At 42.9% G+C, this 27961-nt stretch overlaps 3 protein-coding genes and 1 long non-coding RNA gene across 15 annotated transcripts in view; 2 read left to right on the top strand and 2 right to left on the bottom strand.

Moving 5' to 3' along the window:
• Positions 1 to 336: 336 nt before the first annotated feature.
• LOC107836543 (uncharacterized) lies at positions 337 to 5675 on the bottom strand. 2 transcript variants are annotated; one of them, XR_001662459.1, is made up of 3 exons: positions 3649 to 5675; positions 1939 to 2074; positions 337 to 1854 (listed from the first exon to the last, which is right to left on the bottom strand). It is a non-coding gene; the product is annotated as an uncharacterized LOC107836543 (long non-coding RNA). The 2 variants fall into 2 exon arrangements; XR_001662458.1 differs by having other exon boundaries at positions 1939 to 5675.
• A 312-nt stretch (positions 5676 to 5987) lies between these two features.
• Positions 5988 to 20618, top strand: slc7a2 (solute carrier family 7 member 2). Of its 3 annotated transcripts, none has more exons than XM_007554754.2 (12): positions 5988 to 6368; positions 7804 to 8181; positions 8280 to 8435; positions 10214 to 10379; positions 10515 to 10651; positions 10735 to 10957; positions 11700 to 11839; positions 15123 to 15225; positions 17128 to 17333; positions 17438 to 17604; positions 17713 to 17821; positions 18901 to 20618. In XM_007554754.2, exons 2-12 carry the CDS (start codon positions 7812 to 7814, stop codon positions 19089 to 19091), a joined length of 1968 nt encoding a protein of 655 aa, XP_007554816.1. In that variant the 5' UTR covers positions 5988 to 6368; positions 7804 to 7811; the 3' UTR covers positions 19092 to 20618. The 3 variants fall into 3 exon arrangements, with proteins under 3 accessions (XP_007554816.1, XP_007554814.1, XP_007554815.1); XM_007554752.2 differs by lacking the exon at positions 5988 to 6368 and adding an exon at positions 7290 to 7373; XM_007554753.2 differs by lacking the exons at positions 5988 to 6368; positions 11700 to 11839 and adding exons at positions 7290 to 7373; positions 12111 to 12247.
• A 969-nt stretch (positions 20619 to 21587) lies between these two features.
• On the top strand, positions 21588 to 25670 carry pdgfrl (platelet-derived growth factor receptor-like). Its single transcript, XM_007554756.2, has 6 exons — positions 21588 to 21804; positions 22309 to 22582; positions 22669 to 22820; positions 23726 to 24019; positions 24376 to 24512; positions 25292 to 25670. The coding sequence occupies exons 1-6, from the start codon at positions 21750 to 21752 to the stop codon at positions 25478 to 25480; spliced, it is 1101 nt and encodes a 366-aa protein (XP_007554818.1). The 5' UTR covers positions 21588 to 21749; the 3' UTR covers positions 25481 to 25670.
• A 607-nt stretch (positions 25671 to 26277) lies between these two features.
• mtus1a (microtubule associated tumor suppressor 1a) overlaps positions 26278 to 27961 on the bottom strand; it is a 30544-nt gene continuing 28860 nt past the window's right edge. For all 9 annotated transcript variants that reach the window (XM_016672805.1, XM_016672807.1, XM_016672808.1 and 6 more), the window contains one exon: positions 26278 to 27350. In XM_016672805.1, coding sequence (XP_016528291.1) covers positions 27122 to 27350 — 229 coding nt within the window. In that variant the 3' untranslated portion in view covers positions 26278 to 27121. The remainder of the gene's footprint in view (positions 27351 to 27961) is intronic.

Genomic DNA, 27961 nt, shown 5'->3' on the forward strand with positions numbered 1-27961 from the left:
GGAACGGTGTTGTAAAGATGAACAGGACAAATTTTCTCCACAGTGATGTGAAACTCTCATAAAGTAAGTCAGAAACGGCTTCTGCAACTTCCAAAATGTGTTTCTGTCAGCTAACACTGGATGATAATTCACTCATTGCCTACTTTGGCTTCAGTTGTGTTTTGATTATCAAGACTGTGTGGAATCTGTGTTTTTGTACACCTTAGATTAGAATGAAATCATTTTAGGATATGGTAAAAACCAGATATGCTTTATGGTTCCCTCGTACAACAAAACAGACTTAAATGAACGTTTTCTTTCTTTTCCCATGACAGTAAATGACCAGGGAGCACACAATAGGGAGAAATATGTATATTAAAAAAAAGCATTTGTGCAACAGGAAAATTTTAAACGCATCCAAAGATTGGATAATGTGTCACAGAGGAGATGACGAGACATCTAAAAATCTAACCTGACGGCTGCTTTTACACAACAAAGTGCCGAACCCCCTGGCTCTGGGTATAAATTTTGAGGACTGCTCAAGAGATTGTCACAATGTTGAATAGAGAGTGAGGATTTTCTCGAGAGGTCTCCAAGTGCAAACACAGATTGATAACATGTGGCCAAAAGGTTGAGGCATGCATTCAGGTTCAAACTCAGTGTGGAGCGAGCTCTGCAAACATTGTCGGCATAGTTTTGGTAAGTGCTAAAATATTGTAAGCGCGCTACATCAGTTTGTGAGCCATAATTGACTGAGGCATTGGGTGGAGGACTGAATCTGAACTGCAAGACGTTATGTACCGAGTTCAAGCTGCCCCCCTTAGCGACTGCACCCGCCGCACCTCACTCCTGTAGCTCTTCCCTTTGTGTGCCCCAGTGTCCCACCAAATGTCGTCGCCCTTCCTGTTTGACACCCCACATCAGTGTATACATGTGATCTGCATTGTGTAATAATGATTTTCATTGCCCAGTTTAGTAAGTTTCTCATTCCTTTATGAAGAATTAGATTATTAGTTGTTGGGGTTTTTTGGTTTTAGCAGCTACATTGGGTTTAAACCTACACCGGACTCGGCACTGAAGGGGAAAGCTGTGACGATGCATTTCCATCATGGATGACTGCACATCAAAATATGGTGACGCCACATGCTATTGGAAGCAATACTAAACAAAACAACTGTTTTGCCACCTCTATTATAACCTCCAAAAATAACCCAACCTCCATCCGTCCATCAGTCCGTTTATCCGTCATCGTCAGTGGTCAGATCGTACGAGCATCAGCCATAAGCAGAGTACCAGACTTTCGAGTTTAGTTCGGGCATAAAACAATCCAACCTGACCTGGCTCTTGCCCATAGACGTTGCATCCAATTCCTATCCAACACTAATCAACTCGAATTGGAAGCCTGAGCCCCAAGCAAACCCAGCATGTCACTTGTTGTAACCGTAGAGCGAGTAAAAAACAAATCTTCTGGAACGTATGATTGATAGGAAGTATTTGAAGCCCTCCCAGGTGTGAGAGTTGAAACTCCATCAGACAAGAGACTCTGCCAGACGTTACCACCAGAGCCGCACAATACGTTTGGGCATCTTCCTCTACCATCACAACCCTCCCCTTCCCCTGAGTGTCCTAGATTTGCGGCTGCAGATCAGATGAATCGACCACAAAGTCAATTGTTAAACTGCAGCCTAAGATGCCATTCCTCTTGCTTGAACATGGTGTTCTTTATAGATAATCCGTAACAAGCACAGGTGTCCAATTCTTCATATCCCTCCAGGTCTCACTGTCATTGCCCATGTGAAGGTTGATGTCCCCCAGTAGAACAAGGCAGGAGTGCTTGGCTTCCCCTCCAGGGACTCCAGAAAAGAATCTGAGTTACTGTGGGGCACATGAGTACAAACAACGATCAGAACTCGTTTCCCCACATGTAGGCAAGGACAGGTGTGTTACCCTCTCACTCACCAGAGTGGACTCCAAAGTAGAGGAACCAATGAACTTGGTCACTTATGGCCTCTCAAGAAGTGGAAAATTGTCCAACCCATCTTGAGGGGCCTGGTTCCAGAGCTAGAGCCGTGCGTCAAGGCAAGTCCGACAACATCTAGCCAAAATATTAATTTCTATTAATTACAGCACACTCTAGAGTTGAATGTTTGGCACATTTGCTATACTTGCTCTAACTTGAAAAGGGAATTTAATCTAATTTTATCCACATCTAAGAAATACCTAGTTGGTGGTAACTGGATATTAATGTGTCTTTATGCTGCCTGAGTCTTCTCATTTTCAGAATTGTCAGAAGATGGATATTCTATTCGACTTCATCTCCATAGAAGATTTTTAGGAGATTTTTGACTAAGTGATGGGATTAGATATAGCATTTTTGCAATGTAGCAAACACAACAACCAAAAAATCTGGACAGAAGTGTCCAGCAATCGATGCAGCACATCCAAGGATTATGAAGGAATAAGGTTTTTTAGGTTTGATTTATGGTTTACGTGTTTGTAGCACAAATCAAGAATAATGCCACCAACTGACTGACTGTAGAGGATTTTGGTTTTTCAGAAGCGGTGCATGGGCTGTATTTAGCCTCCAAAAGAAACATGAGATGTTGCAACTGGAAAAGGGTTCTTTGCACTAAATGCATCGACTGAGAAGGCAGAAAACAATAAAAGCAGTCAGACTGGATTTGTGTCTTAATTTGCATTCTCTCCCACTGTGTGCTCATGCAAAATGAACCAGATAACCCCCCACCCCCATCCCCTGTGAGCATTTATTAGTGCAGAGTTAATTTTTGAGAGTAAGTGCATCCCAAGGGACTTGAACATTGAGTCAACTTTAGGTCAAGATACTTGGACACGACAATAACATTTTAAAGAATTTTTTTAACTGCTCCCAGATGCATTAAAAGTCATAAATTACACTTCTCAGTTTCCATTATGTTTTTTTATGAGATAAAACTTAATAAATGGCTCAAATTACAACATTTGAAACTGTATAAATTCGTTATTTTTGGACAAAAGCCATTAGGTTTTCCCCCCCTTTCTATATGAATCACAGAATAAATAACCACCATACACACATTTTAAAGTTGCTCTCTCTGCAAGACCGACCCAGATAGACATCACTTGTCTGTAGCATCCATAAATAATGCTACATCCTTGTACTTAATAAAAACAGTATTACAGTCAACCTAAGTACTGGTTTAGTCTCCAAGCTGCATGGCCCAGACTGTTCCTGAGCTGTAATATAAAAAGGCTTTAGGATAGTGCGTCTAAATCTGGCGTAATGCTGACCTCCCAAAACAAACGTCCAATCTATATTTGTAGGTCACGTTTTCAGTTTACAAAATAGGTCATCTTGGCGATGCTGCCTCAGGTGCGCCAGACTCTTTCATGAAATGAACTCGATCTTCTCATCCAAATTCATAAGGTTGATGTCAATAAATTACTGGGTGAGTTATTCTGAAAAGAGGAATAACTCTCCCAGGCTTGTCACACATTCTAGACCTAACTTAGAATGTGTGACAAGACTAGAAAAGCAAGGCTCACAGAAACTCATGGCCGAATCGGAGGGAGGAAAAAAAGCCGTTTCCTCAAAAGACGTCCAGCCTTTTAACAAAACAACTGGACATCAAGGTCTGAGCATCAGTCCATCCACTAGCTACAGCTGCTTACCTGAGCAGGGTCACGATCATTGGCTGAGGTCATTGGGTGAGTGACGAGGTGCTTCCTGCACAGGTGGTCAGTCTACAATGGCTAACTCAGAGACAAATGGAGGTGACAACCATCATAGCAAAGGACAAGTTGGTGTCAAAACATCCTTGATACCAATCTACTTTACTATCATTCTCTTCGTCGCCTCGGTTTTGTACACATTTGACCCTGGATACTTCAACTTGTTCATTTTCAAGACAGCTGTTATTGCAGCTTCACTATTTCAACCGTCCTCCATTCATTCACACGTTTATCAAGTCTTGATTCTTCTGGGAATCTAAACAGATTGATGTGAACAAACAATAAGAAAATCTGCACAGAAGGTTTAAGTCTTGGGTGAATGATCGCCTTCCAGCAGTAGCAGCGGCAGCTTAGATCGTAACATGTTCTTGTGCTAGAATGGCCTAGTTGAAGTGCAGATCTAGACCTAACTTAGAATGTGTGACAAGACTAGAAAAGCAAGGCTCACAGAAACTCATGGCCGAATCGGAGGGAGGAAAAAAATCTGTTTCCTCAAAAGACGTCCAGAATTTTAACAAAACAATTGGACATCTGAGGGGAACTATACAGATGCATGCCACACTTTTCAAATTTTTCATTTTCCTTTCACTTACAGTTGCGCACTATCCACCACACATAAAATCCCAAGAAAATACATCTAATGTGAAAAAGTTTGAGTGGCAAAATCGTCTTTGAATGTAGGGGATCTGACAACTATTTCAGTCTAACACCTGATGACATTTTTTACTTTTTTCTAATTATATTTCTTGGATTTTTAGTTTATATCTTGTCTCATATGTGATGGAGTGACAACATGTCTGGGTGAGGTAGACAGACGGTGAATGAATGGATGGATGGATCTTGTCCACTACCATGAAAACAAAGTACCATAAAGACGGGAAACTGCTCGTTTCTTGTAAACGAGCAAACTAACAAATTCAGCAAGTCAGACAATTATTTCCACTCACATTAAACGTTGATTTACAATGACGTCTCTCCGCCAATCCAAGATAAGGAACACCATAGAAACCACACCGGTTTTCATAGAATCGAGGCCTTCAGCCTCGTCGCGACCCAAACGCTGATCACGCTACATCATCGAGACACCACGCTCCGCCTTATCAGCGATATTGCTCACTCTAACATTTCCTGGTGACAACAGTGTTAACTGGAGCGAGCAGTCCCGGTGTCCGCAACGCAAACACCACTCAATCTGTTGACCACGTCCGCGTTTTGCAAGCCGGGGCCCACTCGCGGCCATCGGAGGCCGCGTTGCGTTCAATTGGCTTCACACGATTAGCGCGTGTCAACATTGAAACACCGCGAGCCAGTTGACTCCTTTCCACTGCTGCCATGGTTACAGTGCAGAACGCTTTGCTCTATTTTTCATTTTAAAAAAATTTGATTTTTTGCTTTTTACACTATTCTATTTAAAAAATCTAAACTTAAAAAGCATCTTGATTTCGAAATTAATTTTGAACCTTTCACCATTTTCTCCTGTCAGTAATCCTCTAAGGAAGGCTTTCTCCCCAAAATCAGCATGCGGGTCAGGCAGTCGGCTCTCTCCAGCAGCCGACAGTTGCCGGGCAGTTTGTCCGTGATATTTGTCAGGCTGCAGTGGGAGGCACCCACCCAGAGCCAGGTGACTGCTGCTGTCACGCCGCGGAGTCTCTCTGGTCGGCGGGGTTGGATGGGGGGCTTCCTGAGGCCAGCTGCCACTTTCCCACTGAAGCCTTGAGCTGATTTGGACTGGTTTCCAGAAGTGTTGTTCAGAGATACTGTTTGATGGGGTAAAAAAGAAAAAGACAAAAAGAAAAAGCTTTTGTAATTTTCTTCCACAGGTCAGGCGTTGTAAGTGAAGTGGAGTAGTTGTGAAGATGCCAGGCTGTTATTGATTTTAATATGCTCATAGGTCCAATAGCTCAGGGTACATTGAGCAATACTTGTCTTCCATTAGGAGGACTTACCCCCCACCCCCACACACACACACACACACACCTACACACACACACACACACACACACACACACACACACTCCTCCAACACAGCACTCTCCACCCTTCATTGACCAATCAGCATCCAGGCTTTTAGCAGCGGTCCTGTGGGCAGCGGTGGGTAAACAGTGTCTGCCACGGTGTTTGTCAGTGAAAGTTACCCAATCATTTATCAGCAGTCGGTAAGCATCTAGACAGCTGGGATCTGTTTATGCTGTTTTTTTTTTTTCTAAAATAGGATCCCCGCCCCGCTCTTTCTTTCTGCCCTCATTCCTTTCTGTACGTTTCCAGTGGAGGAGCTCATGGTGCAAGGTTGTCCTCAATTACCTTCAATCCAAGAGTCACAGAGGTAAAATACCCACCCCCACGTGTTCCCTCCTCCGCCCCCTTATCTCCCCTTCATTCAGTCCTGCCTCCCCTTCCAGCTGCTTTGTACTGTAAATTCATTTTAGGAGCAAGGCTGAGGGCAGATCCTGTGATGAAGAAACTCTAAAGACAGGGAAGAGGAGGAGTGAAACAGACTTGCTCTGTACAGTTCATGTTCTCGCACAGTGTTGCTTAGCGGCTCGTCAGATCACAACGAGCTCTCTGACTTGTTCCTGTGTGCAGCTCATCTCACTTGGGGAAGGGTTTTTTTTATTCCTGAACCTGGAAGCTGTTGCTCTCAAGAGGTGTGATACTCTAAGGTAGGTGAAAGTCTCATATATTTGGGATATACTCTACCAGTGCAGATTTTTTTTCTTTCTGGAAACTGAAAAGATCTGCAGATGTGATAGTTTTGAAGATGAAACGCCAGAATTAAGCTTTTATCATTTCAGTTCTTTTTTGCAAAGAACTGTAGTTATGAAGTACTCAGCTTTTATGTACCATAAATCTGGAACAAACCTCCAGAAAACTGTCATGTCATGGAAACACAGAGTTCCTTTAAATCAAGACTAAACATATGATGATTGTGTGTTGATTGCGTGTTGATGATTTCGACGATGGCACCGGACAAAATGTAACGTTTGTTACTGCTTTCTCGATTGGTGACTTTATGATGTTTATGTGACTTTGAACTGCCTTGTTGCTGAAATGGGCCATTCAGATAAACTTGGCTGATTGATATTACTTTTGTGTTATTGTATTAATGAGCTGCTAGGACTCAAACTCCACGAAATACAGCATGTCAGGATGGTTTTTGTTGTCAGGATGGTCAGTTCTGCAGGTTCAAAGAAGCAAAGCAAATGTCTTTACAGAAACATCCTCATTTAAAAACTTGTAACAGTGCAAATATCAAGGCTGCCTCTGTGCAAATGGAAAGAGGCACAGTAATTTGCAGGAAAACTGCGTCGAAGGAGGAATTTGCAGTTTCTTGCCCCGTGTGTAATTGGAACAGCAAGCTGCTGGAATGCTCCACACTCTCGCCGTTTCATGAAAGCAGCTCTTTGAGTACTTAGAGTTGCACTATGACCCCAAACAATAGTCGGACGGGAGCCGTAGAGTACGAACTTTACCAGCTCTCCGGGACTTGGCAGCGCTCCTCCAGTGCACGTCACAGTTTGTAGGGTTAACATCCCTCGGTGTTCACACGTTATGTAACTCGCCTTTCAACGAGTCTCAGTAGAACGGGGCTGTAAGAACCTGAAAATGCAAAGCAGATGGAGCCGAACCCGAGCTGCTCCCCAGCACCCGACCCTTCATGTTCACGGGTCCGGTTCTCTTTTGCTGAGCGTTACAAGTATTGATTTGTTGATAGTTGTTATCTGCAAGCTTATTTTTTGATGTTCTGCACTGGCTTGCACTTTGATTTTAGGATATCGATCCACAGGGGTGTCAAACTCCTGTCTTCGAGGGCCACTGCCCTGCAACTTTTAGATGTGCCTCTGCTGCATCACACCTGAATAGACTAATTAGGTCGTTAACAAGGCTCTGGAGAACTTATCTTCATTCCAGTGTTTTGAACCTGTGGCACATCTAAAAACTGCAGGACAGCGGCCCTTGAGGACTGGAATTTGACACCTGTGATCTAGAATATACCGGGGGGCGTTCAGGCAGACACCCTTCACCTAACCAATCAAAACACCCATCGGTACAGGTATTTTAAATCTGTTTTTTTTTGTTTTGTTTGTCTGCCTACAGGTGACAACATGCTGAAGCAAGTCGTTTCGTTCAGCCGCTCCTTGGTGCGCAGGAAGGTGGTGGACATGAATAGCTTGGAGGACTCCAAGCTGTGCCGCTGCCTGGGAACCGTAGACCTCATTGCCCTGGGGGTGGGCAGCACCCTGGGGGCTGGCGTCTACGTGTTGGCCGGAGAGGTGGCCAAGGGAGACTCGGGCCCCAGCATTGTCATCTCCTTCCTCATCGCCGCCCTGGCCTCCGTCATGGCTGGCCTGTGCTACGCTGAGTTCGGGGCCCGTGTCCCCAAGACCGGCTCCGCTTATCTCTACAGCTACGTGACGGTGGGGGAGATCTTTGCCTTCATTACTGGCTGGAACTTAATCCTCTCTTATGTCATTGGTGAGTTTTTTGGGGGGGTTTTGTGACAAATGTCTCCTGACTTTAAGAAGAGAGAGCGTGGGTATTCTTAGAGACTGACCTTTGGTTTCTTTAATCAGGTACGTCCTCGGTTGCCAGAGCTTGGAGCGGCACATTTGACGAGATGACTGGCGGACACATCGAAGTTTTCTGCAAAACCTACTTCAGCATGAACTCTCCTGGCTTGGCTCCGTATCCTGACTTCTTTGCCGTGTTCCTCATTCTGCTGCTCTCTGGTAAGCACATCAGCGCTGGCCGCTCATCTCAAAATTCCCCTTGAATGCACTCATACAGAGGCTTCAGTGAAGGGGACGGAAACCGAAATCATTGCAGCTTAACTCATGATCCGAACCTGGCATAATTCAATAAGAAGCTGGCAGCACAGTGTGTGACAACAAGCTAAACATGAGGCTTACACAGTGCCTAGTGCAGTTCACGCAGTGCCTTTTGAATGTTTACAACACCCTTGAACTACAATGTCGTGGTTTTCAAACATTTTTTAAATGAGGGTTGGGTTAGGAAATAATATCCAAAGATTTTGAGATCTCTTGGCACTCTCCTGCCTGTCATTCAAAAGAATATGGCACAACTACAAACCTACTAAATTATGGCCGACAACTTAAGCTGACAGGTCAAGTGAGGAGGACATTAATCAGAGAAGCTGATAGGGAGACAACTTGAGCTCTGGATGAGCTACAGAGACCCAGGGCTCAGGTGGGAGAATATATCAACAACTGTTAGTAGGAATGTCCCGAGGTCTGTTATTTAAACGGGCAGTGTTTTGTGAAATTGACTTTTTGAGCTTTACATTGTGTTATAAGGTTATTACCTCATCAATAACATACCTGGAGTGTTGCCTTGATTCTTTCATGAATTTATTGAGAAATCTTTCAATCTCTCGTGGCAACAAACACTTGGGCGAATCAACGCACAGTTCCTCCCCGGAGCGGCCGCTCCAAAGTCGAGCTTTTGCCTCACAAAGCAGCCCTACTCAGCTCCTTCAAACTAGCGGCAGCAGCAATTAGCAAACACCCGGTGGAGCTGTGCATCAGCTGAGCTCATTTCTCAGTCCAGTTGATCCAATTGGACTGAGAACCCCTCGATAGAAGAGTGTTGATGTGATGACTTCCTGAAGGCGGAGCTTCGGAAGGAGAAGAAGCTTCTTAAAGAGACGGAGGCCCAATTTCAACATGTTAGGTCAAATTTTTGTAACAACTGAAGGTGTTAGCAAAATATGGAAAAGTTGAAGGGATATGAATGTCTTTGCAAATGTCTGCTGCATTAGGTTAATAGTAACTTGAGTTACTATTTGCTTTTTGGTTAAACTGACAAGATTAATCAAAGTTCATGGAAGACTCAAAACAGTCATGTTTCGATACATTCCTCTTGATTAAATGACATCCATCATGGGTTTTATGATTACATTAGGCCAGCAGGACTCAAAGACAATCCACCAGTGTCTGGTTGTTTTTATGTGGATCAAAAAAGCAGAATTTCTGCAACTCAAATTTAGTGAACACAATGTAAAAATCTCAAAATACCCCCTTTAAAAAAAAGTTTAAAAAATTATGACTAGATTTGTTAAGTTCTCCAGTAATCCATTGGGTAAAAACATGTCTTAAATCACAATATTTAAAGATTCAACAAATATCTGTTGCAGAGAACGGCCAAGTTTACAATTTTTTAAAATATGTTGGAGCTTTTTACAAAAACAAAATACTCTAGTGGAGCATTGAAAGTCGCTTGAATATTTGCAGCTTAATTTTGATAAGAGTCATTTATAAAAATGACTGAAAGGGAATCTTCATTTAAAAGCCTCAGCAATGACCTACTTAATCCTTGTGCAACAAACCAAGAGCTGTTTGTTCAGGACGCTAGCCTTGAGGACTGACTCTAAAGAGTCTGAACAGTTTGGACTTTTTTTGGCTCTCAAATGCTTGAAAACTTCATTTCAGCTTAGCTCAAGCTTTCATCGTGTCCTGTTTTACACTCTGCCATGGTTGCTCTCACCCAGGGCTCTTGTCTTTTGGAGTGAAGGAATCAGCCTGGGTCAACAAGGTCTTCACTGCAATCAACGTGCTCGTCCTCTTGTTTGTCATCATTTCTGGCTTCGTCAAAGGAGACACATACAACTGGAAGATAACCGAAGAATCTCTCGTCAATGTCACGGTAGTCACAAGGTAAAGGATTCGTTTGATACCAGTCGAGTACATTCTGTTACGCCGATAACCCATATCGCTTTGCGCGTAGACTTGTCGAAATGTGCAGGTCAGCGCCGGTCTCAGTCGTTATGAAATGACGGTATGCATTTTCAGGAACTTGTCGGCAATGGCCAACGTGAGCAGTGATTATGGCGTTGGCGGCTTCATGCCCTACGGCTTCAGCGGGACGTTAGCCGGAGCCGCCACCTGCTTCTACGCTTTCGTTGGATTTGACTGCATCGCAACAACAGGTGATTCCTGGGTCCGTCGGGTTGGATCTACTGCGGTTTTCATTGAGCCAGCACATCTGTGTTCACTTCTCTGTGTGCAACAGGAGAGGAGGTGAAGAACCCCCAGAGGGCCATTCCCATCGGCATCGTGGTGTCACTGACTGTATGCTTTCTGGCGTACTTTGGTGTCTCTGCTGCGCTCACCCTGATGATGCCCTATTACCTGCTGGACGAGAAGAGCCCACTCCCCATGGCCTTTGAATATGTGGGCTGGGGCCCCGCCAAATATGTGGTTGCTGTGGGTTCACTATGTGCCCTATCTACAAGGTAAGGCCTTGTTTTTCTTAGAAGCAGCAACAACCAAAACATTGCTGGTGTTTAGGTGGGATGTAATTTAACTGTAAATTCTGGGTGATAATGGCAGATGAGATTCAGCCAACAGCTTTGACTGTCAATCTCTGTCTGTGTCTTGTAATTGGATTGATTCCTGTTGCTTAACGTTCTGTGGTGGGTGCATTGCTTAATTCTGTCTGTTTGAGGCCCCAGCATGTTTTTTGTGCTGAGAGCTGCTGAGCAAGTCTCAGTCTGTCTCAGAAACATATTGCGTTGTCCCAACTCTGTCTTTCTTTTCCGTCGGTGTCAGTATTAGCGGAGTCGGCCGATGTCATTCTTCCAGTCGAATCAAAACTTTTCATCGATTGGAATGTTCTCTGCAGGTTCTCGATTCAACTGAATCTTGTTCAAGTCTGCTAACGGACCTTATCTGTGTGGACTATGTGTCTTGTGAAACTGCTTTTAACGCACATTTTTCTTGCTTGAAGTGAATGTTTACACACTGGGTCTCATGATAGTGCGTGGAAATCTATTGGAGACGCATTCCTCAAAGATCCATATGCAGAGTTTCCCCTCTGAAGGACAGACTGCAAGAATGACGTTACAGGCAGGAAAGAAGGACATTGTTGGGACTGTCTTGACTCTCTGAAGCTTTTACGATGCTCCTGTCCGTTTGTCCGGGTTGAGGGCTCATGACTAACGTGTTGGTGTTGCATGTCTCTGCTGTCTCACGCAGTCTGCTGGGCTCCATTTTCCCCATGCCTCGTGTAATCTATGCTATGGCAGAGGATGGGGTGCTTTTCAAAGCCTTAGCCCGAATCAATCCTAAGACGAAGACCCCAGTTATTGCCACTATGAGCTCCGGTGTAGTTGCAGGTGAGAGCCGGGGATCATGCAAGTGAAACGAATCAGCTAATGTGTCTCCACCAATCAATTGTGAAAGAAACAATAGAGTAAAAAGAAATGATTAAATCAATTCTTTTTTTAAAATTGGAATTGGTTCAATTTCACTTGTTGACAAATCAATACGACCTGTAGGACTTTCTGTATCTGTGCACAGGATGTTTTTCTTTCACAGTTGTGCAGGTGTCATGTTTTCTCTCTCCCAGAATGCTCTAGACTTAACCATGAACCCTCTTCTCCCTAGCCTGTTGGGCTCCATGTTCCCTCTTCCGCGCATTCTCTTTGCCATGGCGCGAGATGGCATTCTGTTCAAATTTATGTCCAAAGTGAGTAAGCGCCAGTCACCCGTGGCTGCCACCATGGCAGCGGGTACCACAGCGGGTAAGCTCCTGGACAAGGACTCGCCTATCACTGGGTTGTATCATGGACTGTCTGGGTTTCTGTCTCTTTTTTTTTTATGTGTGTTTTTCTTTGTGCTCACGATCAGCTGGTGGTGGTAACTGCATGAATTTGGTTGTGGTGTTTCCAAAGCATGCGAAGGAGCTGTTACACTCAGCAAGAGGAATGATCAGTGTTCCTACTATGTCAACCCCACAGGTCTACAAGACTTTTCATCCTGTATTGAAAGATAAAGGAAGATAGCGGGGTGACGCCAAAGAAACACGGCAAAAATATCAAAGTTACTCAACTAATTTGATAATAAAATCCAACCTAGAACAGTCAAAAACAAGTTCCTTGTTGATTTGGCCACATCTTTTGGAGCATTACCCTTGCTGAGTGACTTGATGATGGGTTTTTTTTGTTTGTCGTTTCCTGGTATTTTCCAAAAGTTAATAATGCCACACACCCAAACAATACTCCTAGTTCTTTTGGAAATGAAACAGATACTAAATATTGAGAATTATGTTCTCAACAATTGTCATGATGCACATGTCCGCATTTGTACCTATGCATTTGTTTTACTGTTGCTAAGGTAGAGCCAGGTAATTTCAGACATGGAAGAAAACACTTTCACTTTGGTGCAGAGCATCTTAGAGAGCATGCTTATTATCAGAAAAGTAAAAATGGAATAGATTGCTTGTATGGCAGGTACATTGGTTGCTGATACAAGAAGAAAGTAAATGCCCTGTACACTACATTCAGTCATTCACCAATTCATTCACACAATGATGGTGGTAAGCTACATTGTCACTCACGTTCTCTTGTTGAAAGCTAAATACTAGAAAGATTAATACTTATTCAGCGGTATGCTAGCACAGGGGGGTAAGGTTTTTTTTATGTTTGTATTGTAGATTTTTGATGTTTCTATTCCATTTTTTGCTTGATAAAAATTTGATAAAGTCACATGTTGCTTTCCCACAAACCAAACTAAAGCTGATTTTCTAGAATACAAATTGACACAAGTACAAATAAACTGTCTAATCTTAAAGCTAACTATGTTTAATGCAAGTGGCAGCCATATTGGGTTTTGAGAGCAAGGATTGTCAGAATCAAGTCCAAGTCGGCATTCTGATTGGCTACTTTTGGCTTGGTTAGAACCGGTTTTGCTCCGGATTTTATTAGCTGGGTGAGTTTGTAGCACTGTGCCACAATTAAAGTTAATCAAAGTTTACTTTAAGTGTACCACATCAACAAAACTCTCCAAGGTGCTGTTTGGCTCAAAGTGAAATGGTGGTTATGTGGTGCAGCAGCATGAAAAAGTGCCACTTTTTCCATCTATGGCACTCTATGGTCATAAGTCATCAACATAGCAACCAGCATTGCTAATAAGGCACCACAGAGGTACTCACAGTGTCCCCCATACACTGACAATGAGACTCAAACTCACATTGGTGTTTATGAACTTGTGCAACAACGTGCTAGAGCTCACGTCAACAGTTTGGTCTTTGTGGACTAATGCGGTGCTTATAACAAACATTTGCTTCTGCAGCCTTCCTGCTTAGTGGACTGCAGGTGTTTGGCACATAGTTGCACAATCTGCTCAGACATTAAAGCTGAGACTTAATGGGGTGAACGACCTGATGAAGAGGCTGGCAGATGTGAAAACTGGAAGGACAGGAGAAGTTTGGGGGAGGGGCAGGCGGTAGCCCGTGCAATCAAAAGCCATATGTACCAAGCAGCAACATACCAGAGAGCTTTTTTGTTGTTGTTTTTTTCTCCCCTCCATTTTGTTTAAAGAAAATGTTGAAAGGGATGGCAGACATACTGCTGTCTGTTTGGAACTCTGCTGCTGAGATCTGCTCCATACTGTTGAACTACAGCTGCGTTTCCATTGATCGCTTAATGCAGCCGCGGCAATTTAATAAATAAAACTCACGTTTTTTTGATAAAACAGTTTTTTTTTTTGTTTTTTTTTTGCTGTATCAAAATTAGGAAACACTTTTTTCGCATCACACGAGTCACGTGATCAACAACCGGCTGTCACCACTCGCAGCAACCACGAAGAAGACGACGACGCCGGGAAGCGGTAACAGGATGACGGCTGCGCGTGTGTTTTAATGACGACTCGCGTGAGCGCGTGTGGCTTTAATTGCGTTTTTTTATTTTTATTTTTTATATTTAATGGAAACGCAGTTGTGAAATTGTGCTTTTTCGACATTGATGGAATATCAACAAAGTTTTGCGCACATTTGTAATGGAAACGCAGCTTATGAGGTTCTAGTAGAATTGAATGTGTTCATGTATTGTTTATGTTTTATGCTGTTTCATCACATCCCGAAGGTGCTCTGCCGTACCCGTCGAGTTTCTGCCGTACGATTTTGGCACAAAAAAAAAACTAAAGAAAACGTTGAACACGTTAACGTGTAAACACGAGAAGTTTGCTGTAAGCATGAAAAATAACTTACTTGGTTTTGGCATGTTTAATCAGTGTGCCAGCAAAGAAATAGTACCAACAACCATTTTTCAGAGCTATTTGGTGCCTCCACAAAGGACCTTTTACATTTTGCTGGTGTTCTGACATCAGTTCTCTTGTATCAATTGAAGCTCAGTATGGAAATGATCTAAGCTGTTAAAGTCAAAAAGTTTTTTTCTGTTTGTTTTTATGAAACTTTGTTGCATGAAACTTAATTTGTATCTGTGGACTCCCATTTGTTTGTGCATCTGAAGAAAAAACTTTTCCACAAATCACCTCCCCCCCCCCAAAAAAAAAAACATCATGTATGTGTAATGACTGTAATTCGGTGCCTGAATGTGTTCTGAAAAATGCAGCAGTTCTCCATGTTTCTTTATTTACGAAGTCTTCTGCTCTCTGCAGCCGTCATGGCTTTCTTGTTCGACCTTAAGGCCCTGGTGGACATGATGTCTATTGGAACTCTGCTGGCCTACTCGCTGGTTGCCGTCTGCGTACTCGTTCTCAGGTGGGCGCGCACACAAATCTCTCCCAGAGCAACACTGTGTAGAGGAATCCGATTTGCAAAACATTTAGGAAGCAGCCGTGTTAATAGGTTTTTCAAATGCCCAGAAGCCCGATTACCCTGTTTGTGATTGCGTCACCTCGGTGATGTAAGAGATGTGAAAGCTCCCATTGTAAGAACATTAAGTTTCAGCAGGCGCGGGTTGTTTATTTAAGTTTCTTTACTTGCTAAACATAGGGCGTTCAGCGCAGCAGCTCTTTTTTCTGGCGCCCGTTCTGGTCTAAACTGGATACGGCCCTTACTTGTTCTGTCAAAGCTAAAATCACGACAGCTATTTCTCAATCCGACTGCTGGAGGATATGCATGTTTTTCATATGTGTGGCGCACATCTAATGGGCCTGTGGCTTTAAATCCTTAAAGGGGTAGTGCAAATTCTTCAAGCGAGGTTCAAAAAAGTTATCAGGACAAGTTACGTGAACTAGACAGCTGTCATTCCAGTGAGTATGTCAAACTCAAACTGAAATTGGTAAATTATAGACATTGCCACAAAACACTTATCATTTGGCGCCGTTTGGCCACTCAATGGTGAGTTTTGACAAATAATTAATGATTAAACAAATGGAGGAACAAAAACCTCCATTTGATAATCACCAAGATGAGAAACAGGTGAGACAGCTGAGGGAAGCTAAAGAGAGTGAATGGCTGAACAGTTACAAACACAAAGAAAACAGAAAATTGTACAAACTGAGCAAAAAAGAACATAAAAACTTAAAATCCATTCAAGAAAATCCATGGACTCTTGTGCAGAAACTCAGACATTATTCAATTGAGAAAAAAAGAGACAAAATTTACAAAAGTCTGTTATGGAAATATAAATTACTAATATCTAATAATTTAGCAGAGTAGTACTCAGACATAAAGACTTTGAGTTTGAGTCATTTTAACAATCTGTGAATTAGATATTGACAGCTGTCATTTAAGAACAGGGACATGTTGATGAAGTTTGTGCTTTTTTTTTAGGTGAAACATAATGTACTAACTAAAAAGCTACTGTAATGTCTTGACAAGTCATGTGAAGTTCACCTAACTTTATAATTTTTTCGTAAGACACGAATATCTACCGTTTCAGTAAACTCACGTTTTGCTCTTTGTGTTTTCAAAGAGCGCTGTTTGGTTTAGTGCTAGGCTAAAGCTTGTGGGTTGTTTTTTTTAATACGTTTTGATAATTTATCAAATATTTCAGTCCTGCTAATTGTGTTAAAGAAATAGTTTTTCTGCTTTATAAAAGTGAATGTTTTGATTTAAATGCCGCGAAGCTAAAGGAGGCGCGGATCTGGTCTCTCTGTCATCATGGAGATACAGAAGGTCACATGACACAGGCAGGAAGGGAGCCGCGGCACCAAAACATAATAAGCTGAAAAGCCAGGCTCCTTCCGTTTTATTTTCTGTTTTTATATTTTATATTTTGTAGAGCACTTTGTGGTTTCTGACCTGTAAGAAGTGCTACATAGATACATTTTACTTACTTAATTTACAAACTGGATCGATAAATGACATCTAAGGACTGTAATAAAGTTTCGCTACCTTTGTACAGAAACCTGACTGTTTAAAACATTGCTGTGGGACTCACAGGGAGTCTGACACATAATCTCAGAAAGCAGAACGACAACAGTTGCAGGGAGGTAAATTTTGTCATTGGCTGTGACATCCCCAGCTGTGCTAAATTGCTAAAATGAGCTAAATCAGAGGCAGCTAGCTGCTTTCTGCTAGCTAGCTGTTAGCTTTCCATGCCGTTGAAAATTCCTTCACTTTTCTACAAACTCACTGCTATATAATGTGTCTATCAAATTTAAGGGAGGTATTACTAGTAATAACTTCACAGAATTGAATATATTTGTCCTCCAGGTACCAGCCAGACGGAGCTCTGGAGAGGCAGCCAGGAAAAGGTGAGAAGAACTGCTTAGCATCCGAAGAGTCCGAACTGACAGAGTCAGAGTCCCACCTGAACATGCTGAACGGTGGTAACTCCATCCTTCAGGCTGTCCTCCACCCTCCTCTCTTACCGTCCGAGAAGTCGTCTTCTGTGGTCAACATGTCCATCGGTGTCCTGGGTATGCAACCTGTTGTGTCCAACGCTTTTTTCTTTCCATTTGCGGTTGACTCTAATCCCTGTTTACGTTAGAATAATCTCTATGTGTGTTTCCTCCAACTGCAGTGATTGTAGTGTGTGTCATCAGTTATCTCACCACCTACCACTTTAACTCAATCGTTGGTTTGGAAGTGTGGATTTTGGCGTTGCTGTCCGTGTGTCTCCTTATCTTCAGCTTCTGCGTGTTCATGATCTGCAGGCAGCCACAGACGACCAAGAAGGTCTCCTTCATGGTATGTAGCAGCTTGGCTGTGGCTAGTTTATCTCAACTCAAAGTCCTGCTTTATGGGGCCATGTGTCCATCAACACATTGAAACCTAACGACTCCTTCGTCGTCACAGGTACCCTTCCTGCCTTTCCTGCCTATTCTGAGTATATTTGTTAATATTTACCTCATGGTCCAGCTGAGTGGAGACACCTGGATACGTTTCTCTGTCTGGATGGCTGCAGGTAAGTTGAACTATGTTGCATCTGTAAAAGCCGATATCATTTGTGGCTTTGACCCATTCTAGCATACAAACAATCTTTAAAGGTGCAGTATTATGTTTTCCAGCTACATTTTATAGCACAAATATCAATGTTACCTTCAGTTGTTACAAAAATACTGCATGTATCAAATATGACAAAAGAAATTTGACAAATTTAACACCTTGAAATTGGGCCTTTGTCGCTTTAAAAACTCCTGCTCTTTCTGAAACTCCGCCTCCATCCATCCATTCAGGAAGTCATCACAACATCGCTCCTTTATTAAGCCTTACCAACGTTTTTACTTCTGAGAAGTAGCTTGTATAAAAAGCTCATCTGATGCTCAGTTCCATCAGGTGTTTGCTAATTCCTGCTGGCTAGTCTGAAGGAGCTGGCTGGTGGCGTTGTCGGGGAGGGCTGGCCTGTAACGTGGAAGCTGGGAAACTGCAGCTCTGAGGAGGAGCTTCGTCCTTGAGGGTGGGGCTAAGTCCACCCAGACGTTTTACACAGCCGAATGGTTGCCATGGAGATTGAAAGATTCCTTAGATATGCGTGAAAGAATCAAGGCAACAGCCCAGGAATTTCTGATGAGGGAGGGAATAACATTATAACATGATGTAAAGCTCAAAAAACCCAATTTTAAAACATACTGCCATTTTACATCACAATGGTTCTGGATTCAGAACCACTTAATCCAGAACCACTGGATTCAGTAGTTCTGAAATTGATCCAGAATCAATGGATTGAATCGTCAATTAATTAACCCTTAATTAAACCTTAGGGGTTAATCAGATATTAACCCTTAATTAAGAGTCAATTAACACTTAATTAAGTGTTAACTGACACTTAATTGACTCTTAATTAAGGGTTAGTATTTGATTAACCCTTAATTCTTGCCCTTAATTTAGGGTTAATTAAGGGTCTTGCTTAAATATGTCTAACAAATAACTTTTTAATTTATGTTGAATATAAAATTTTGAATTATTAACTTTTTTTGGAGCTATAGCTGCATTTCTGTTAAAGACTTACATTCCTCTCATATCTCCTTCTTTTAAACTTCACAGGCTTCTTAATCTACTTCGGCTATGGCATTTGGCACAGCGCCGAGCGACAGCGCCACCGTCAGGACGCGCACGGCAACAGCGACGCAAACCAGCTGAACATGAAAGCCATCCAGGACAAGCAGGCCGAGACGAACGAGGCGGAAAAGGAGCAGGAGCGCTTCATCAGCCCGGACAAAACCAGCCAGTGTTAAAGCTTACGGACTGTTCCACAGACTCCGAGAGGCAGCAGATGCAAAACGAAACAAAAACAAAACAAAGAAAAAAGAAAAAAGCGACTCAAGCCTCGACGCACCTGTACATAACGGCTCCTTCGTGTGTACGAATCTCACTATAGCACCTTCGGTCTGCTAACGCAGTGTCAGTATTCTGGTGAGGAGTTGCTCCGTCTCTGCGACCACAAAGATGTAGATCCCAAAGCGCTCTCTGGATGCCATGGAGGGAAAAAAAATAAATAAAAACAGGACAGGTAACACACTGGAGAGTAAATTCAGATGAGGAAGCAGTCATTGTAGGGCTGCAGCAAACACACACGGCTTCCTGAGGGACTGGACATCACGGTGTATAAAGCACATTTTTTTCCCTTCTTTCCTCCCATGATATACAAACACTTGTAAGAAACTCTTTTCAGTTTTTCTTTTGACTACGTGTTCTATGTCGTCGACAATTTGTGTTTGTAATTATGAAAATGTCTGTAGCAATTCCTCGACACGCGTTGACCTTCAGTGGATCTTATGGTTGTTCAAACGACTGAAAGGTTGGGTGTTTGTAATGGCAACGTGACAAATCATTTCCAGACTTTTTCACCAACATTACGGTGATATTTCCTGCATAATTCAAGCAAAAGACAAATCTGTCAGGAAGGAAGTTAACTGTGTGCACAGCCAGAGTGAAGCTGGCAGCAAGTTTTGTTTGAAAGACACCAAAATTAGGCACGGCGTGTATGTCAACATGATCACAAAGAGAGGATATAGTCTGACCTCTTTGGTCAAAGGTCAGACCAAAGAGACAGGAAACCACAGAGGAAGAAGAGGACGGTCTGATCATAAAATCTCAAGTTGTACAGTTACATTAAAGGGTGAGAAAAGTTTTGAAATGATTGATCTGCATCTGATTTTTTTTGGCTCACTGCTGGAGAGCCACTGTATGTGCCAAGTGTCAGCTCAGTCGTGACTGACCGTAGCTGAAGTAGGGTGGGAAAATGTTAATCCTTGAGATTATTCAGTTTAAATCTTCCCTGTAGTAACTAAAGCCTCTATAGCTGTGGTTGTAGTAAGCACAGGTCGGCTAGATTTTTATTATTATTATTATTATTGCTTCAGTTTGTGTCAACTATGAACTGCTATGATTAGAAACGGAGTGTGACGTGAAGGTTTTATAAAAATATGTGGTTTTGTTTCATACTATCCCACTATGACATGCTGTATTCTTCTTCCAGGCTGATATGTTGTGCTATATTAATACAGTAGTAGGTGAATGAAAATATTATCTTCATTTTCAGTCTGTTATTGCAACCGAACTCTCGTCACAGCAACTTTAAAGAGTTTCTCTGGGATGAAGAGGAAGGTTTATTAGATTTATTGTTTTTTTCTGGTCTTTTTTAACGCCTTCTGTGGTGGTGAGGGAGGTTTAGCTGATGATAATGTGCAACAGCTTACCTGCACTGTCAGTATTTTTTTTTTAATGTTGACGAAATAAAAAAATTAAAGAGGTGAAACACACTGAAGCTGTATGATGTTGGTTATTGATCAGGTTTAGCAGTTTAAGTGAATAAGTGTGGAACAACCTGAGATTACAGCAGAGTTCACACTGTGGAAATGGTCACATTGTTCTAACGCTACAGAAACCTGTGCTTCCACTAAAAGCATCTTTCAGGAATATAAACAATCGCTGTTAACACCAAATTCTGTGACCACCGCAGGTTGTCACCGTAGGGGGCGCTGTTGCATTTCAATACGCCAAAAACGTAAGTTTTCAAGAGGGCGAGGGCCCTGCTGAAAAATAAAGAAAAAACCGAAAAGAATATAAAGTAACACCTGACCTGTAATATTATGACTATTACGGAGATACAGAGGGTCACAGAATATGATAGCACTCATCATATACTCTAACTCACAGTAAAGTATTAAATACTTAAACTGTTTCTGCTAACTCTCAGATACTTTTCATTCTTTGGCGGACGGAGAGAGTTAGCAGAAACTGTTTGGTTTAAATATTTAATACTAAATTACAGCGTGGTCACAATGAATGTCACATTCTGCGACCAGTTATGGCAAAGCGTGGTGTAAAACTACAACAGCGCCTCCTGCGGTCACAATATACAGTGGAAACGGAATGTGGTGCAACATCTGTACAAATGTGCACAAAACTTTCAAGTTATACGATTATAATGTGACAAATTGTGAACAAGTTGAAAAGGTATAAACACTTCTCAATCTTACAAATAAAAATTAAAGCTATCTTGGGACCAAATCTGGATGGGAATGCCAGAAGCTTCCAAACTGTCGCCCACATCATCACACACCTCTGTCTTTAATTTCTATGAATTTGTTTTATTTTGTTGGTTGGGAGGGAGTAATGTGAAGCAGAAGGCTAATTCCCCCTGCGGTCCAGCAGAGGGCGTCAGACTACACATTACTGCTCCTCGGGCTGGAGAGGAGGGAGGAGGGAAAACAAAGTTATTTCCCCTCACAGTTCCAGGCTGTGAGGAGGATGGAGCTGGGGTTGTAAACAGAGCAGCTGGGGCCGGTGCTGGTCCAGCGAACCTCAGAGTTTTTTTTTTCTTCTTCTTCCTTTTCCCTTCTCTTCACTAAACCTCCTCTGTTCGCCTGGCCCAGCAGGGCTCTCCGAACATGAAGCCCTGGGCTGTATTTTGTCTGGCACTGCTCTGTCTGGAGCTCCAAAATGGTGAGTGAAGTTCACGTTTTCACATCTGTTGATGAGCCGCGTTGTGTGCAGACGGACCGGGTGACAGCCGCAGGTCGAAAAGGCGAAACCGCTTCAAACACTGGCGGGAGGGGAACCACTTGGTGTGTGTGAAGGGAAGCTCTTTTTTCTACATAAAAAATGAGTATATTAATGCAAAACAATTTCATGTCCTAAGTGCATTTTTTTTTCAGTGATTTATATGAAAAGTGTTAAGTGGAGGAATGTTTTTCCAAAGTGATTCTGCAGACCTGCTTACTGGATGTGAAGGAATGCAACAGATGTTTCTGATTATCGACGAATAGCCAACCGAAAGGAGGGACGAATAGCTAAAATGGAACATATTACATTTTGTTCCCGCTGAGATAAAAGCAAAAGTAGAAGAAGAAAAGAAGAAGAGACTGAACTGTGCGCATTTGGAGGCGGTGGGAAGGATTTTTTTTTCGGCCTTCCTGTTGCCTCAGCTGCCTCCCTCTGTGTCTCCAGGATCCTGTCAGGCGATCAAGAGAAAGAAAGACGCGGTGGAAAGCAGCGCCCATCCAGGTGGGAAGCGGGCGAGGGCCCGCCAGCCGGCCCTGACAAGCAGGAAGGGGAAGAGCCAGTCCCTGCTGACCCAGGTGTTGGACAAGGGCCGCTTCCTGCGCCTGGGCCCCAGCACCACCCTGACTCCCGGGAAGAGCGTGGAGCTGCGCTGCAAAGGGACCAACATCGGATGGTCCTATCCGACCTACCTGGACACCTTCAACGACTCGCGCCTCAGGTGCCGCAGGGAAACGCCCTCCTCCGCTGCCGTTTCCGGTTGCTGGGTTGGTTGGCTCGGCTTATCGCTCGTCTTCTTGCCTGCAGCATCAAGCACAGCGACAAGTACAGCCAGCTGGTCCTGACCTCGCCCTCTGCTGCAGACACGGGCTCCTACAGCTGCTGGGTCATAGTGTGTGACGGGACGGAGTGCCAGAGGGACCAAGACCGCACGTACGCCTCCTACGTCTACTTCACAGGTGGGCGTTAGGGTACGTTTGATTTCACTAGCAAGTAAAAAAAAGAAAAAAAACAAAACTGTTTGGAGTTTCGCCCAAGTACTTAAAAAATAAACCACCCAGCCGTTTTTTGGCAACAAGCTGGGAAAATGAGTTTCAAAAACCTCCCGATTGTTCAGTCAAGTCAATCAAGTTTATTTGCGTTGCACATTTCAGCAACAAGACGGTTCAAAGTGCTTTACACCATAAAAACACAAAATCATTTTACAGTCGCCATCATCACAATGACCAAATATGTTAGTCGATATTCCAGTGATCAGTAAACCAGCATTTCGCCTTGATTTAAAGGAATTTGGTCTTTCTGGAAGTTTGTTCAACATTTCTGGTGCATAGAAGCTGAGTGCTGCTTCTCTATACCGACACTAGCAACCTCAGCTAAGCTCCAGCACGTTTGATCAGCTGTTTTTACCGCTGTATTGAACGTACAATGGCGGTCAATACCGCCATTGTATAAAAAGACGAGTGTTTTGTTGTCGACTTACCATTTAGAAACCACTTGCTACATTGTTGTCAGTTGTGCAGGAGGCTCCACTTCTGCTTGTCAAGTACATGCGGTTGTATAATTGCACGTCTGTTTTGCAGCCATTTTCATGTGCGAGTGTAAACGCCAAGGTAGGGGATGTGACTGGCAGCAGATCACGACTTTCTGGTGTAGATTTTTTTTTTCCCTCCAAGACTTATTGGCTTGCCATATTAGTGAAGAAAGGGGAAACGACTGCTGTACTGTCATTGCCCAGGTATCATGTGTGCTGAGAAATAATGTCACTGACTTCAGGTGGTAAAGTGGTTTCCAATGAGCGCTGAACTGTAATCAAAGCAGAAAGTCCAAGATTTAAAATACATTTCACGCCTCAACTTCCTTCCAGACAAAGAGAACCTCTTCGTCCCGTCTGCGATCCATTTCGAGATTGTGTACCTACGCCCTGACAGGCCCGCGGTCGTGCCCTGTCGCGTGACCGAGCCCCAAGTTGAGGCGTCGCTCCACCGAGAGGTCCCTCCCGAGGAAATCACAGCAAACCAGACTCTTTTGACCTTCGACCCCACCAAGGGCTTCATTCTACGGAACCCCAGCGCGGATCTTCAGGGGGTCTTCTACTGCAAGGCTGCCTCCAAGGGGACCCCTCAAATCTCCACCAAATACCAGCTGCTGTATGTGGAAGGTGAGGGAGGCCAAAAGTATTCATACCCTCCCATCTTTTTTCCCCCACATTTTGTTGCCATGGAACCAGAATCTAAGTTAGATCACGGTGGCACTTCTGCAGAAATTGTGTCTCTTAAGCTAAAGTCAGCTTCCTGATTCAGAATAGACCCTTCCAGACTGGAAGATGGAAGTTTACGTAATAAAATCAAGCAAATTTAGGTAAAGTTAAGCAAGTTTTGTATGTCTAAGCAGCAGCTGAAGATGGATTTGTGCTTGTTTGATTGTTTGAACTCCACGTACTTTCACTGCTACTTGACTGAATGGATCAAATTAGAGGTTTAAGACTTTTCCATCATGTCCGTCTCTCGTGGACAGTTCCCAGTGGGGCCCCGTTCGTGAGCCTGGGAGCCTCTCCAGAGACGGTGAGAGGAGGAGACAATGTTAATGTGACCTGCACTGTGCTGGGAGAACCAGAGGAGGACGTGAGCTTCAGATGGTCCTATCCCGGACAGGTGAGAGACACGCAGGAGACGTAGAAGGAAAACTGAGTGGAAATGAGGAGCAGTGGGGAAAATGTGAATAAAAACAGAGGGATATTTCTAGTTTAAAAATGTTTTTTTTTGTACATTCGTCAGTAAAGACAAATCCTGTTGATTATGATTGATTTGGGTATAAACATCCGTGGGGTTGAATACTTTTTAATAGGAACTGTAGATTCTCACTCATCCAGGACATGACGATCCTAAAAGCTGAAGAAGACAACTTGACTGCTTATGTTTGGTTCAGTTCTCTTCTACATCAGCTCTTCCAGATCTCCTAAACATGTCAAGCAATAACAGGATTTCTGCTGGTTTCACCTACTCACATTTCAGAATTCAAAACTTTTTAAGACAATTATGAATGAAATTTAAGACCTAGTTCTCAACAGTGTACGAACGTCATCCAGCCAACCGGACTGATCATTTGTACTTGCACATGATCGACGCAAAAAAAAAAAATGCTAGCTAGCTAGCCAGGGTATAATAGGAGCGTTTTAGCGGTAGCCTCAAGTTACAGAACACAATGAAGATGTTTGTGAGTAATGTATTTAAGGGCATTTTACCATTTTCACTGGATTCGAGACATTTGAGGTTTTAATTCTAGATATATAGATTTAAGGCTTTTTAAGGATGTGCGGACACCGTGGATAAACAGTCCCACTAATGGCTGATTTATCCATTTCTGGTGTGCAGCTCTAAAAGCGTTTGACTCCTTTGCAGCCAACAAACAGGTTGTTTTTGTGTCGCTGCAGGACAGGCGTCCGGTTCACATCCAGATGCTGTGGAGGCTGGTGAACAGAGGCATGGGCCACACCACAAGGGTCTCCCAGAGCATCTTGTCTGTGGACAACATGCAAACTATCGACTTCGGTAACTACATATGTAAAGCCAAGAACATAAACGGTGAGACAATAGTGACGACCAAAATCGCCTCTTCATAATCGCCACCAAGGAGCGCGTGATACAGGTTGTTTTTTTTTTTGTCCCGTGATGGACGTTTTCCACATGTAAAGCTTTAACGTTGAGTCAGCCGTCTACAGGACCAGATAACATCCATGTTAGTTCAACAAAATGGCGTGCATTATTGTAATATTTTTGAAAAACGCAATAAAGATTCTTTAATTGCTTTCATTCATTTCAATGAAAAACTGGTTGTAGTTTTGAAACCATAATATGTTGGTACCTCTGTTTATGCTGACATCGGGCTGTTAATGGAACAGTTTTTTGAACGAAGCAGAGTAATTTTAGGGAGACTTTCAGGTCTTCCCCTTTTCCTTACAGCAGGAGGATGACGCACATAAACCTTTGCAACCTGAACTGAAGAGGTGTGTGGAGTTAAAGGCCTCATGGAAAAAGCCCAAAGTTATCTCACGTCCAGATGTTTTTGACTAAATTAAATCTAAAGGTTTGTTGCAACACATATCTAGTGAAACTTCCTTTCCATGCTCCATTTAAAGCTTATATTAGATGCTAAAAAAAAATCTAAAGAAAAAACCCCCTAAAATGCAGAGTTGTTTTTTTTTTTTCCCCTTTGCTACAGCTAAGCTTTGTGTCCTAATGTGCTCCTTATGTGGAATGTGTTCTGCTGGGACAGAGTTCATTTTGGACTCGGTGCAATGGTTTTTTGCTTTAGCAAAAATAAAACTGGTGATTACAGATTACGCCCAATAAGTGATAAACGAGTGCGCATATTTACAACGTCTAAATGTGGCTCTACTGCAGTAAAAGCCACCCCTTGTTCAGGTTTAATAAAAGAGTTTATTAATTGCATATTTCAAAAAAAGGCTCAACACATCTGTAATATTTCCACACACAAAATATCCACACCTTTTGAAACATCCAGCGTCCCTGATGTGAGCGAAGCAGTTAGTGTAAACCCAGAAACAGAACCCTGACCTTAAAGCCAACTCTTCCTTTAAGAGGTCACAGATGGGAGGCAAACGCACCAACAAAGACTCAGATTGGTCTCCTGGTCAAAGAAAGCAGAAACATTAAAGCTGGTTGTGCAGACTTAACAGAAACCACACACACACACACACACCCTGTGAACAAAAATAACCTTAAGGAAATGGGTGTTCAAGGCCAGCGTATGAAACGACAGACTCGCTGTTAGGCTTGTGAGAAAAGGTGCTGAAGTCTGAATGGATTCCTTAGATATTCTGAATAAATATGTACACCCTTAGCTATCCTGAAGTCAGACTTTTCATGGCTGTGGAGTCCAGAATCAGGAAAAAACACAAAAGCTCATCAACACCGAAAGGCTGAATCTGCACATGTACACATGAGCTTTAGGGAAGACGAGCCTCTGACGACAAAAACGGTAGAAGTAATAATAAAAGTCCTGAGATTTTTCTCCTCAGCCTCCATCTGATCAGTTGTCAAAGGCAAACAACAAGGTGGCATTAAGTGCTTCTGTGCAACGTTTCTCTTTACAGTATTTAGCATCTTTATACAGGAAGTGGTGGAGCTCATCTAGTCCTCGAAGAGCCAAGGTTCAAGCTGGCAAGATTCAATCGGCTTTTTATTCCAGGAGGAAAGCTGAACCTGGGTCGCTTTTGCTTCCTGGAAGCAGGGGCCCACCGCTATCTGGGGGACAAAGGGGGGCTGGAGAAGAAGCCGGAGGCGCGGGGCGACTGCAGCTTGAAAGGGTGGGGGGGCGAGGTGGGGCTGGGGGACAGCCTGCGGGGGCTGCCGACGTCTCCGTTGTGCAGCTTCCAGAGCAGCTCCTCGTTCTCCATGGACAGCCGCTTGTTCACCTTGGACTCCTTCTGCAGCGACTCCTGCAGCAGGGCCTGCTCCGTGGACAGCTGCCTGCGGGGCGGCAGCACAAACGGGGTCACAAAATGGAGGGGCGTGACATTTCATTCTCTGGATTAGTTTGGCCTCAAAAGTTATCAAAAACTAGAACATTTTACTGCTCTAATTGGAGAAGTCAGTTGATTCAATTTCAGATTAACCAGCTCTGACTAGACTCAAAACTTCCACCTGTATCTGATCAGTGAAAGAAAGTAACATCAGGCAGTTCAAAATAATTCAAAGCTCTGGCAAATTTTAACCAATTTAGATTTTTTGTTTGTTTTTTTAACAATAAACTATTTAGTTTCATATTAAAAATGGAAAGTATTTCTCTGAAACATTTAGCATCTTATCAATGATATATATATATATATATATATATATATATATATATATATATATATATATTTTCTGATTAAGAATTGGAAGGCCTCCTTCCCATCACCCTAATGTTTGTCTCCCTCTACTGGATTCAACTTAAGCATCTAGCGGCGCCACTTCAAAATCTTCAGATATCAGTAAATGGATGAAAAACAGTTACTTAAATTTGAGGTTTCTCCTATTCAAATGTAAGACTTTTTAAAAATGAAATGCAAGAGCTGCATCTCCACAGAAATGTATAAATT

The sequence above is a fragment of the Poecilia formosa genome, unplaced genomic scaffold, assembly GCF_000485575.1.
Source record: "Poecilia formosa unplaced genomic scaffold, Poecilia_formosa-5.1.2 Scaffold66, whole genome shotgun sequence".
NCBI classification, from domain to species: domain Eukaryota; kingdom Metazoa; phylum Chordata; class Actinopteri; order Cyprinodontiformes; family Poeciliidae; genus Poecilia; species Poecilia formosa.

Coding starts and splice junctions, on each gene's coding strand:
- slc7a2 (XM_007554752.2), top strand. Junction 10,652..10,734: donor TGACTGCATCGCAACAACAG/GTGATTCCTGGG, acceptor TGTGTGCAACAG/GAGAGGAGGTGAAGAACCCC. Junction 17,605..17,712: donor CCAAGAAGGTCTCCTTCATG/GTATGTAGCAGC, acceptor TCGTCGTCACAG/GTACCCTTCCTGCCTTTCCT.
- pdgfrl (XM_007554756.2), top strand. CDS start 21,750: ATGAAGCCCTGGGCTGTATTTTGTCTGGCACTGCTCTGTCTGGAGCTC. Junction 22,821..23,725: donor CTCCTACGTCTACTTCACAG/GTGGGCGTTAGG, acceptor ACTTCCTTCCAG/ACAAAGAGAACCTCTTCGTC. Junction 24,513..25,291: donor GATGGTCCTATCCCGGACAG/GTGAGAGACACG, acceptor GTGTCGCTGCAG/GACAGGCGTCCGGTTCACAT.